This window comes from Benincasa hispida, chromosome 6, assembly GCF_009727055.1.
Source record: "Benincasa hispida cultivar B227 chromosome 6, ASM972705v1, whole genome shotgun sequence".
Classification (NCBI taxonomy): Eukaryota; Viridiplantae; Streptophyta; class Magnoliopsida; order Cucurbitales; family Cucurbitaceae; genus Benincasa; species Benincasa hispida.
In genome coordinates, this window is record NC_052354.1 from 16,309,286 (window position 1) to 16,322,612 (window position 13,327).

At 29.0% G+C, this 13,327-nt stretch overlaps 1 protein-coding gene across 5 annotated transcripts; it reads left to right on the top strand.

Annotated features, from left to right (window-relative positions):
• Positions 1–6,688: 6,688 nt before the first annotated feature.
• Positions 6,689–12,032, top strand: LOC120079578. 5 transcript variants are annotated; one of them, XM_039033812.1, is made up of 5 exons: positions 6,689–7,150; positions 7,988–8,030; positions 8,216–9,940; positions 11,058–11,205; positions 11,301–12,032. In XM_039033812.1, the coding sequence occupies exons 3-5, from the start codon at positions 8,294–8,296 to the stop codon at positions 11,945–11,947; spliced, it is 2,442 nt and encodes an 813-aa protein (XP_038889740.1). In that variant the 5' UTR covers positions 6,689–7,150; positions 7,988–8,030; positions 8,216–8,293; the 3' UTR covers positions 11,948–12,032. The 5 variants fall into 5 exon arrangements, with proteins under 5 accessions (XP_038889740.1, XP_038889736.1, XP_038889738.1 ...); XM_039033808.1 differs by having other exon boundaries at positions 6,690–7,150; positions 11,058–11,211; XM_039033810.1 differs by having other exon boundaries at positions 6,690–7,150; positions 7,988–9,940; positions 11,058–11,211.
• The last annotated feature ends 1,295 nt before the right edge of the window (positions 12,033–13,327 follow it).

Sequence of the window (13,327 nt, forward strand, 5' to 3'; positions counted from 1 at the left end):
TATGGGAATTATTTTAGAATCATTTTCTCACATTCATTCATGAATACCATTTTCTATTTTGAATTTAAGGGGGGAATATCATTGGAATTTCCTTTAAGATCACGTTCATGTATCACAAATCTCTTCGAAATATGATTAGGTAATGAACTAAGAAGCACAAAATCATAAAAACTAAACAATTTTTAAAAAACTAAAATACGATACATTAATTTTATCTTTTACTTTTGGGCTACTAGGATTTTGGGTGGGGTTTTAAATAAAATGGGCTGGTGGGATAAAGGGTGGTTGCGATTGGACTTAAATTTTCAAAAAATTTACTTTAGTGTGACCCCTTCCAAGGGGGCACGCACATCCAAAAATAAAATCTAAAAAAATAGATACTTCAAAACATGGACATTGGATATTGTGAATTTAAATCTTTTTCTAGTCTCTTCTTTATGCTGATTGTTGTTGATTTATGTTCATTATTTGGTTCCACATGTTCCTGTATTGTACTTTTAACAAAAATGTAGATGTAGAATCATATAAACTTTATTTTTAGTCACAGATACTACTTAAAAGGGTGTTCAAAAAATCCCTTGACCTGAAAAAACCGGTCAACCCAATCCAATCCGTGCGGTTTGTGTTGGGTTGGGTTCAAATAAATGAAAATTTTATGGGTTTGGTTGGTTCATGAGTTCACCTAATATAACCCAGACCAACCCCAACCAACCCGAATTTATTATTAACTTTAAAATATATTTTTTTTCTTACTTATAACACAATTATTTATACATATATTAATTTTAATTTTATGGGTTGAGTTCATTTTTTAATAAATGTTATTTGGGTTGAAAAAATTTACAACATAAACAATTGGATTGGATCTAAAAAGTCTTTCAACCCCACCCATGAATACCCGACATTATAGTCTTACTTATGGATTTTGTAGACATTTGAAAACATTGTTGCCTATATTTTGAATTTTATAGACATTATGGTCTTTCTTGTGAATTTTGGAGACTTTTATTTATATAGATTTTGGATATCGTTCTTGTTGTAGATTGTGGAATCTTATGTGTTTTTTTATTGGTGATTCCAAGTTTTTTTTAAGGGAACCAATGGAATCGAACCAACTCAACCCATTTTTTATGGGTTGGTTTGGTTCGGGTTCATAATTTAATAAGAGTTAGTTTGGGTTAGAAAAATACACAAACCAATCCATAGGATTGGGCCTAAAATATCCTTAAACCCAACCCAACCCAACCCACGAACACCCCTAATACTATATCCTTCTGGTGTTGGTAAACCGTGTGATCAAAAAATTATTACTTGGATATTTGAAGCAGTGATAACAGTAAAGGAATTCTGCACAGCAGTTGAAGGGGCGTGGATAGAACAACTTGAAATATAAGAACTAAAGTATGTGTAAAAGTTAAAAAAGAATGATTGCAGTGAATGATTTACCTCATTGAAATTTCATGTTTTATCCTTGTATTTACTTTGTCAAGTTTTGACATTTTACTTTCAATTTGATTAAATTGAATTCTTTAAATTGGACAAACAGTAAAATCAATAAGGATAGTTAGCTGAAAGTTCATTGCTTTTTAAGACCTACAACTCGTTTTAAACTTCTTATATTTACTTTGTCAAGTTTTGACTATGCAATTTGGTCTTTGATTGTTTCATTAGTTGAATTTTGTGTGATTTATTGATTAGTTGTATGCTTAGATAGTGTATGGATTTGTAAACGGTAAAAATCTGTAGTATAAGAGTAAGATGTTATAAACATATGGATGTATATATATATATAGCTTGAGCTTAACAAAGAAATTAGTACTTGAATATTGAGGGTTAGGATGATAAATTGGATGGATTAGTTATATATATAATTGCAATTTCTGTTTAAGCCACACTTATTTTCCTCAAAATATAATCATAATCTAAAAAGTGGGTCTCATATAATTACATTTGTTGTTGTTCATCTAATCGTAATGAAAAGTGATGCTCACAATTAAATCTGTAATCAACGAACATAATCTGATTGCAAAGCTGAGGGTGATCAATTTGGTTGGGTTTGTTGATTACGCGGGACTCACTAGGAGATATCATTATGGTTATCGGTATTGTTATGGTCACAGTAGAAGAATTATGAATCTATCATAGTTATTGTTACTTTTATCAATATTGTAACCGATTGACACTAATTTATATTGTTTTTTTTTTTCCTCCAAAACATTGAGAATCCTAATTCACAATTTCTTTATTATTTAGCTAACTTCAACCAAAATAATAATAATGATAATAACTTTGACGACTAAATTTAAGATTTACTTAAAGTATATGAATTAAATTTAAGATTTGTAGAAAGTACAAGGATAAAAAATGATACAACATAAAATATATTGACCAAAGTAGTATTTCTAACCAATAAAGAAAAAGAATCACTTTATATTCCTATAACTTTAGAGTTGTATCAATTAAATTAATAAGTGTATCATAATTTAAACCTTTTTATGGATGACTCATATTGTTAAATGATTTATTTTATATTATTTTACAGCTTTAATCTTAGTTATTATTCTACTATATTTTAGCCTTTTTACCATTGTGATACGTGCTTCTACTTTTCTCCTTAATTGAATAGTGAAGACTAAGGAATTATTACAATCGCTCTCTATTTTTTCCTCTTCCTTATCTTTTCACATATCTATTTTCACTTAATTTCATTTTAAATAAGAACCATTGGAATAAACATTTTTCTTTTCACTAAAGTGACAAGGCAAAAACACCACATAATTCTTACTAAATATGTGGAGAGAAATAGAAGAAGACGGGAACATGGGAAAAAAATACTCATATTAATAAAAATATTATACTATTTATTTGATTTTCATTATTTTTTTCTAAAAATATATTATACAAATCAAATTAAATTATTATTATTTTCTCCACGGTGGCCATGAATTCACTCAAAATCTATTGAAAAACGATCCTTCTTTGAGATATATATATGTAGTTGCGTGCTTAAATAGATTTATAGGCAAACTTAGTAACCCAAGAAACTGATTAATAAATATTACAAAAAAAGTTGTATAATATTTTATTTTCCTCTACCAAATCAATCAAACCCTAATATTTTATGTTTAAAGAAAATACAATCAATAAATAAACATTATAATGAATAAGACAAAATCTAGAGTGTATTAGGTGTTAATCTAATAATTAAATTATTTATATTATTTTTTTAAAAAAAGCCTTAGTTTAGGTCAAAGGTTCATGCATGATGGGACAAATCATGTCCGAATATTAATTATAAAAATTATTTCTGTTCATTTCCACTCCTCGTTTTTATACGTCCACGCCATGACAACTAAGCTTATCCACCCCAGCCACCCACATCCAGTGAGTGCGCGTGCAAATTGAGGAGTGGAAACATCAAAATCGTACCTAAAAGAAAACAAAAATAATAATTTAAATTTAATGGAATGGATTTAATTGTGATACAATCAAAATTCATATTTAGATCGAGCATTTTGGACCTGGTTTACAATATTAAACTCATTTTGTTTCGATAGTTTGAATTCAATCTTCATTCTCAATCCTATTTTCGTTAGACAATTATAACACTCTTCTGATTTTTAGTAATCTTAGTTACATTCCAACCTCTCAAAGAGTCCCTTAATGATTGGAATTTAAACTTTGTCTTTTCAATAATTATATTTAATCATTCAAAGTTAATATTTATTGAAAAGGATATATAATAATCTTAGAATAAATAGTGTGAATATAATTTTAAACTTTAGAAAGAGAATGTCGACATTTATTTTTGTGCTAACATAGCGTAACTCATTCTTCTAAAGTTGGAGATTTAAATTCTCATACTTCATATTATAATTTGAAAAGGTAAAGTCTTTTTTTTAATAAGAAAATCTAGAAGTTTAAGGATATATTAGATATAAAATATAAAGTTTAGGAACTTGTTTGACACAAAATTGAGAGTTTAAAGAGTTATTATACAGTTTTAAAAGTTTAGAACTAAATAGACACAACCATGAAAGTTCATGTCCCATTAGATAATTATTCGATATTTTATTTTTTTAAAATGAAGTTTGTAAAAGTTATCCAATTTCTACTAATATTATAAAAATCGAAGTCGATTTTTAAAAAAGGATATTTTCAAAAATAGAAAAATAAGAAAAACTATTTACATAAAATATCAAAATTTTAATCTTTTTAATAGACACTGATAGAAGTATATCAATATCTATTAGTATTTTTTTATACTATTTCTGTAAATAATTTGATATTTTTTCTATTCATCAAAATTTTGTTTTTTAAAAACTAAAAAAAAGTAGTTTTCTTTTTAAAATCGGATCAAAACTTAAAAAGATGAGCCCCTTTTTTTAAAAAAGAAAGGGAAGAATTACAATTAATTGGAATACAATTGTTTTTTTTTTTTTTGAAAGATATTGTAATTAAAACGTAGAGGGGGAGATTCGAACCTCAAACCACGAGAATGATAATATGAACATTATGTCAGTTAAACTACGTTCTTGTTGTCAATTAGAATACAAATTTCAAAAACCGACAACTAAACAAAATGATTATCCTCAGTGCCTTGAATTTAACATAATTTACAAAAAAAAAAATATGTTTTGTTTCCAGAATTTTACTAGAAATTCGTTTTTTAAAAGAGCGAAACATCATAATTTAAAATTTTTAAAAATATAAATATAAATTTTAAAAACCACAAAACTGAAAACAAAATCTAAAATGGAAACAAAGGTTAATTGCGAAGAAATACCCTAGAATTTTGCCATATATTTAAAAAAAAATTAATTCAAAAGTCGCAATATTACTTCTAATTTTCAAAATTGTGTATTTAATTTATAAAATTAAGCATGAAAATCTTATTATAATTGTAATAGATTAATAATTTAAAGAATAAATAATATTCAATATATCGATAAAAAAATAATTAATTATGAATCAATAATAATTTTAATTATAAATATTTGAAGATTATATTTATAATTATAAATATTCAATATTTTAATCATAACTATAAATATTTTAATAAATTTATAATTCAAATTAACTAGTTAATATATTTATTAAACGTCGTACTAATTATAATCTAACACTTAATCATTTTTATTATTAATAAAGCTCAACACTAGTAAATTTACTTTTAATTAAATAATATGATAAAATATATTTAAATGGACAATATATTATATAAAAGTTGAAGAAAATGAGATAAAAATATGATATATTAATAACGAATACTTTGTAAATATAATATGTTAATAATGAACGGAGTAATAAAAAATAATTACAATAAATAATCTCCATACATTTCTTGATTATTAAAAAAGTAATAAAATAATAAATTATTATTATTGAAAATGGAGTTTAATACTAACTAAATTTAATTAATCCTAATTTACTAATTAAATATATTTAAAATATTATTAGTCAATAAATTAATAATTTATGTAACAAATAATTCCATTCATTTAATAAATTTTTTATTAAGTAAATATTTTAATATATCATAATTGATTTATTAAAATAAATATTTATATAATTTTTGTTAAATTAATATTAATTAATCAATTAATTAGCTAGAGAAAAAAAGAAAACCCATCATTTTGGAAGGGAATAAAAAACTTGAAATAAACATGGAATTGGATACCTGTGCCAATTCCTATGTAGAAAACCTGACAACCAAACGGTTTTAACCTAGTCTTACATCATATATAATTTGAAATTTTAATTTGATTTTACAAAATTAATTTTATTTCAAAGTTTTCTAAAAAAAAGAAAAAAAAATACAAAAAGGTACGTAAAAATAGTAAAAACTATCATAACCCTTGTGCATATACAAAAATTAAAAAGTAAAAGAAAAAAACTACAAAAACACTAAAACAATCAATCACACTCTTCTTAGCCATTATATCGACCAATAAATTTATCAAACATATTAAATCTCAAAATCAAGGTATTTTCTCTCCACCCACTTCAATACTTAAAGATCAATAGGTGAATGAATAGAAAAAAAAAACGAACACATATAAAAAAATACAATAAATCACTCTATATGATTTTCCAAAATTGAAAAGTGAGAAAAGTTTTGAAATATAAGATATACATTAAATAAAAGATGATATTTCTTCTAGATTTAGAAGAGATATCTGAAGCAATACTTGAAAGAGAACAATTGCAGCAGGTAAGTAAAATTTAAACAAAAATAAAGATACCCGATGAAAAATGAGGGGTTGAATTTATCTATTTATAGAGATAACTTAGATTTCAAATTAATAAAACATAATTTGAAAATAAAATCCATGTGATTGATAAATCTTTTTTTTTTTTATCTACATGAATAATAAAATTTTGAATTTTAAATCAAGTATTAGAATTAACCAAATTGTAAACTAGTAAAATTCAACTGAATTATTAATTTTTAAAATCTAAATTAATTAAATTTACGTGAATTATAAATTATTTAATACGGATAAAAGGGAAATCAAATGTTTAATATTTAGTAAAAAAAAAAAAATGCTTATATTTCTGTGAAATGAATCGTGAGCGACGATGGTGCAGTTGCTGACAAGCGCAAGTGCATAAGTTGGCGCGTAATTTTCTGAATCCGAATACGACAATCATAAAATCATAAAAAAGATAGCAAAAAAGAAATACCCAAAATTCCGAATACATCAAATTCCTAAACTTTCACACTGTTATATGATTTCCCATCATTTTCCCTTCACCATCGCGCCTCTTTCCTTTCCCTTAACTTTCAGTATCGTTTAGCAACCAAAAACATCGATTACCCATCTTCCAGATTTCCTCCGCCGACTTCACTTTCTGGGGTTTTCTCCTTTTTCACCATTATTAACAACCAAAAGTTTTCAATTCCTGTGTTTGACTTCAAATCCTTTCGATTCAATTGCGTCTTTCTTTGCCATTTGGTCGGTTTGTTCTCTTTTTTTGTTCATATCAGCAAATTTAGGAAGTGGGTTTCGACTTGATTGATCTATTGGTGCCTCTTTAGAATGATCTGGAGGTTTCTCTAGTTTTCTCTTTTTGTTGTTGCAGATTATGGAAGTTTTGTGTGGTAAACCTAAGATCAGCGTTTTGATGCGAAGGGTTTTGAAGGAAGGTTTGAATTTCTTCGTTGTCTTTGTGTTTATTTGATTTCTGGGTTTTTTTCTATGTTTGTGTTACTATTTAAACCAAGTTCAATGATTACGCTTCTGGGTTTGCCTTTTTTTTTTTTTGTTGCTTTTGTTAATCAAGTGGGCTATGCTTTTTATGGCGTTTTAATGATTTTGTTTTATTGTTGTCGCTGGGAATTTGTAGATTGTGAATTGGAATTGTTATTCTAACCATTAATTTGATATTATGACAGCATGTTGATGCCTTCATTAATGAATTACTTTATGTTTGTTTTCCTTTTTTTTTTTTTCTTTTACTCCAATGATTGCTGACCAGAAATAAGGTGTTCGAAATGATTTCTTTTCTTCACAGGTTGATTACTTCAGACCTTGCTGTGTTATATTTATTTATCTGAATCTGAATGGTTCATTTCTTCTCATTTATGGGATTGGATTGGATGAAACTTCTGTTTTTTAGTTGGTTCTTCTTATCAGTTTTATTTTCTCTTTTAGAACTTCTTTTTGTTGGCTATGGTGGAAAAAACAGAATTGTTTTCTAATTATGGATAAAAATAGCGATAAGCTTATATGTAATTATGTAGTCTGGGACTGGGAGGCTACTGTTTTTTTTTTTTTTTTTTTTTTGGGGGGGGGGGGGGGGGGGGGGGGGTGTCCATAAAAGGAATATGTAGTTCTTTGAGAAATACTCCTTATAATGCTCTTGTTCTTTTGATTATGCTATATATTTATTCTCTTTTACACAAGTACATTTGTTTCCTTTGCTTTTAATTTTATATTAATCACTTCTAAAGCTCATTAAAATGTACTGTTACCGTATTCAGGAAGTAGAGAGATTAAGGAACCTAGAAATCACGGGAAGATAAAGTAAGCTTTTCAATATTCTGCTTTTGTAATTGATACGTTTATATAATTCACCTTGGTAGTTAATAATCTGCAATCAGCTTTATGTCTCAAAAGGGGACAATTGGTTCTTGAACTTAAGGCACATGAACTTCTCTCTCTCTCTCTTTTCCTCCTTTACCTGAAATATTCTTAATGGATTTTTGCAGACAATAATTTTATTCTCAGTAAACTACTTGAGGTCGGTGGTTGTCGACCATAAAGTTTTGTCGGTAGAGTTTCTCGAGATGGAACTCAGACAGTGTACAACTAGTGTTCTTGAAGCATTGATGGGCTTTGATGAGCGGCAACCTCAGCATCATGCTCCAAGGCATTCTGAAGTTCTTTCTGATGATTACTTACAAAGGGTTGCATCCATTGGAATCTCAAAGAAGAAATACCCCTCCAGATGTCATCCATTTAGGATGACAGTTGAAGAGCCAACAGAACTCTTCAATTCTTTCAAAGTAGAAAATAACTTTAGCCGCTGCAACGAGTTATGGGAATGGGAGAAGGCGGATTCTAGTTTATCAGCAGGATGTATGCCACTTACAAGACACACCATCATGACTGAAAAGCACTTTTCAACAGGTAAGGTGATACAGACTTCAAAGGATTTTCAAAATTTACCAGAGGTTCTTGATTCTATGGACATCTCACCAAGACCTACAAGAGGAAAAAATTCTATATTCAACCAGGCCAAAAATGGACCAAGTGTTTCAAAAGAACATTATAGTTCGACAGAAAGAAATAATGATGCAGGCACTAAATTGAAGGACAGGAAACTAGGGCAGACACACTCGTCAGAGGATCTAGATTTTTTGAAGTCTTCAAGACCTTTGTTAGAGTGGAGAGATAAGCTATGTTTTTCTTCCTCTTCACCAACTTCTTTGAGAGGCTCACATTTAGTTAATGATAAATGCAAAGATTGTCTTAGTTCTCAAAATGGAAAGAATATTGCTCAAAATGGAAAGAATATTGCTAAAGAAAATCAAAGGACTATGGAGTATGCACTACAGCCCATCAAGCAATCATCTCAAGTTTCAAGTATTCTGGATGAAAGTAGGAGAACAACGAGGCACGGTTTTGTTAATTTGCATTTGAAGAACTCAAGATTAGGAACCATATATGACGATGTGTGCAGAAATGAAACCAAGTACAGAAGGAATTCTTCCCCCAGTTTATCTAATTGGACAGCGAAATACAAGCATTCCTGCTTCTTTTCAGTTGAGTCATACAAGGCCAGAGAATCCAGGGAGAAAGTCACAGAAGAACAAAGGAAGACTGAGAACTTGTTGCCATCTACACAGGGTAGGCAAATGAATGAAATGCCTACATTGCCTCATTTTGCATCGTTGCCCAGTGATTTGAATTGCAAACCTGTCAAGTTTGATTTCCAGAAGCATGTTTGTTCAAATAAGGAACATTTTCATTCTGGTAGTCCCCTGTGCTTGAGCTGGAAGGTTAAGAGACTAGATCAGCTCTGTAAAAACTCCCATAGATTGAGATTTGATTCTACTTCTGCAGTGACTACAAGATCTAGAACCAGAAGCAGATACGAGGCCCTTCGTAATACATGGTTCTTAAAGCATGAAGGTCCTGGTGCTTGGCTACAATGCAAGCCATCAAATAGAAGTTCCAATAAAAAGGATGCTTCAGAACCTAGCTTGAAATTAAGCTCTAAGAAATTGAAGATTTTTCCTTGCCCTGATTCAGCAAGTGATCATGTTGACAATGATGACTGTATGGTTGGTGATGATCTGAAGACCAAAGTTGAGAAGAAAGACCATTGTGATCAGCATTCTTTAAACTGTCTATCACCAAGGAGTAAAGGTGTTTTCTGCACACAAAACATTCCCGTCAAACAAGGAAATCAAGCTACTTCTATTCAACAGGTTCCATATCTCCCCTCATTTAGTTGTTCAGAATATTACGAAAGTAGAATAGGACTTAGGAGCATACTCTCTTCTAATGCAGTCTTGTATTCTATAATCTTATTGGCTAATGAACTTTTAATTTACTGAAATTGGTCAATTAATTTTACTTCTGGCTAGTAGGAGTGTATTTATTATTAAATTATGCAACATACAGTCAGACAAAGCTAAATGGTTTAAGCCTACCTTCCAAGTGAAGGTGGGCATAAAGAATTATGATAAGAGAAATAAAATAATTTAGTTGTTTTTCTCCCACAACGAACCTTTGAGTGTCTTTCAAAGTTGGTATAAAATGCATAGGCAAGTTTATAAGCTATAGATATATGTGCCTTTAGTTTCTTTTTGATGCATGCAAAAAGACTAATCACCATTAACTTTGGTGTCAGAATAAATGCCCTCTTGTGGAAGTGAGTTGGAAATTCAACTGAATTAGTTAACTTTCTCGTGTAAAAAAATTCTCTTGGTGTAAATTTGAGGGACTAGTCTCAAGTTTTTTAATAGATCAAGTGCTTTAGGTAGCTACTAATATTTCATAGTTTTGGTTTGGTTCTGATTGCTTGGGCTTTAGACATGGTAAAATAGTGTACTCAAGCTGCTGTATGTATTTTAAGATGGTCATCTGGGTGTATTTTGACTTCTCTTTACAATACAAAGCATATGGTTCTTACTTCTACTCTAATTAAATGGAACATTTCATAACCTAGATTTACACGAGTGTTCTACTTCATTCTATGCTTATTGGCAATTTGACATCTTTCAAAGTCCATGTGTACCAACTATACATACACCTTTTTTCAATCTTCTGTAATTTCAGATCATTTATGAAAAAATTTCTCGAGTAAAAAGACAAATTTTCTAAGTTTTGTCGTCTTCACATTTCCGTGTCAAGGAATTCATTTTTTTTTTCTTATGATGTGTGCTTCGTATCTGTCCTTGTTTGTAGTTAGTACATCTTTTCTTGGAGTATTTCCATATTTCTTGTAATGGCATTCTTCTGTTTTCCCCAGGACTTCTTTATCCTCAACAAGTTTCTATATCCTTATGGTTTAATATTTCTTAAGCTATAAATAAATTGCAGGAAGGTCTCCCCTTTGAACACTATCCTAGCAAAGAGCAAGATTCTATTGTGAGTTTGGAGGAGGCTTTTCAACCTAGTCCAGTTTCAGTCCTTGAACCACTTTTTAAAGACGAAACATTATTCAGTTCTGAATCCCCAGGCATTAACGGTAGAGGTGACCTGTCTTATTACTATATTCTCGCTTTCAAGTTCATTCCTTCTTGAAAACTCTCTCCATACTCATCTAACATATTCTGGCTGTAGATTTAATGATGCAACTTGAACTTCTGATGTCGGACTCCCCGGGAACTAACTCAGAAGGACATGATTTATTTGTATCAAGTGATGATGATGGTGGAGAAGGATCTATATGCAGTTCTAATGAAATTGATGACATTATGAGCACATTCAAATTCAAAGATAGTAGAGATTTTTCATACCTTGTTGATGTATTGAGCGAGGCGAGCTTACATTGTAAAAGCCTGGAGACGGGTTCTGTTTCATGTCACAATCAGGAACATCAAGTGATCAGCCCTGCAGTCTTCGAGACCTTAGAGAAGAAGTTTGGGGAACAAAATTCTTGGAGGAGATCAGAAAGAAAGCTTCTCTTTGACAGGATAAATTCTGGGTTAGTAGAACTCTTTCAATCTTTTGATGGTGTGCCGGAATGGGCAAAGCCTGTATCGAGAAGATTTCGGCCATTGCTTAACCACGAAATGATCGAGGAAGAACTATGGATCCTGTTGGATAGCCAAGAAAGGGAAGTGAATAAGGATTTAGTAGATAAGCAATTTGGAAAGGAGATTGGATGGATAGATCTTGGAGATGAGATTGATTCTATTTGTAGAGAACTGGAGAGATTGTTGGTCAATGAGCTTGTTGCTGAGTTTGGTAGCATTGAATTATTTTGAGTGGTATGATTTATAGCAGTCATGGATAAACATTAGCATACAAAAACATAGAGATCTGCTATCTTTCTTTTTTTTTTTCTTTATTTAAAAAGAGAAGTCATATATTTGTGTATTAGGAAACAGTTTTTGATCCAGTTGAAAGTGTTTGAAGAGGATGTATTCTTTTATTCATGAGTGGTGGAACCATAGTTTATTGTTGTCAAGTGTGACAGATTGATCTTATTTTATTATTAATTCAAACATTTATCTATTCTTGAGTGGAAATATTGTTTGAATTATTAGTTTGTTTCGTGAATTTCTGGCTTTCAATAAAAGCTTATGTTTCACAATTATGATCAAGCATTTGATACTTCTCTCTAATTTTGATAGACTAAAGTTTGCGAGAAGGCAATCATAAAAATCCCTACTTTTTTTTTATTTTGCACACATTAGCCAAATAAATAAATTTATTATTTTTGAATTAGATGCTACACCACCTGTTAGATTGAAGTTATAGACGTTTTATAAATGTTTAAGGACTATATTAGATAAAAATTTAAAGTTAATGATCAAAATAGGATTAAAACTATAGTTATTTATAAAAATTATGTAGATTTTTCAAGATGTTTAGAGAGAGTACTCCGACTCAAATGAATGTGGTTATTTATATGAATATTTGCATTAAAAAGTTAGTTGGAGGGATTAATCATATGAATATTTGCATTAAAAATTTGGTTAAAATGTTGTTGGTTTGGAAATTAATTGAAAAAGTTAGTTTTAAATTTTGAGATTTTTTTTAAACAAATGATGAAAAATAATTATTTATTTATTTATTTTCGATGAAACACACTACACCCTTTTTTAATATATATATATATATATATATATATATTTATTTATTTATTATATGACATATTTTCTCCATTAATTTCAAACAACATTTTTTACTATTTTTTAAAATAGGGACTATTGGATAAATGGTCAAAATATAATTGTATTTTAGAAAAATGACTAAATAAACTTTTTTTTTTTTTTGGTGAAAATGGCCAAATTATTCATTCTAATATTTTAAAAATTTTATGAATGGACAAAGATATCCCTACAACCAAATCTCTATAGTTGTGAATTTTAAACTAAAAATCCAATCACCTAAAACAAGATCATAAATTTGAATTTTGAATATTATAAATAAATAAATAAAACTATTTAAATCAAGCAGTAAATCTAAATCATATCTAATTTAGTTTTAAAAAACAATATCTAAAATAATATAAAAAATAAATTAACTTAGATAAACAAAAATCTGATGTTGATACCCAGAAATAAGCAAACACCTTGTATTCAAAATAGAAGTTTGTCTCATATTAAGCTCGATGAATACCCATTAGTCTTAGTCATACA

Coding starts and splice junctions, on each gene's coding strand:
- LOC120079578 (XM_039033810.1), top strand. CDS start 8,294: ATGGAACTCAGACAGTGTACAACTAGTGTTCTTGAAGCATTGATGGGC. Junction 9,941..11,057: donor AAGCTACTTCTATTCAACAG/GTTCCATATCTC, acceptor AATAAATTGCAG/GAAGGTCTCCCCTTTGAACA. Junction 11,212..11,300: donor CCCAGGCATTAACGGTAGAG/GTGACCTGTCTT, acceptor TTCTGGCTGTAG/ATTTAATGATGCAACTTGAA.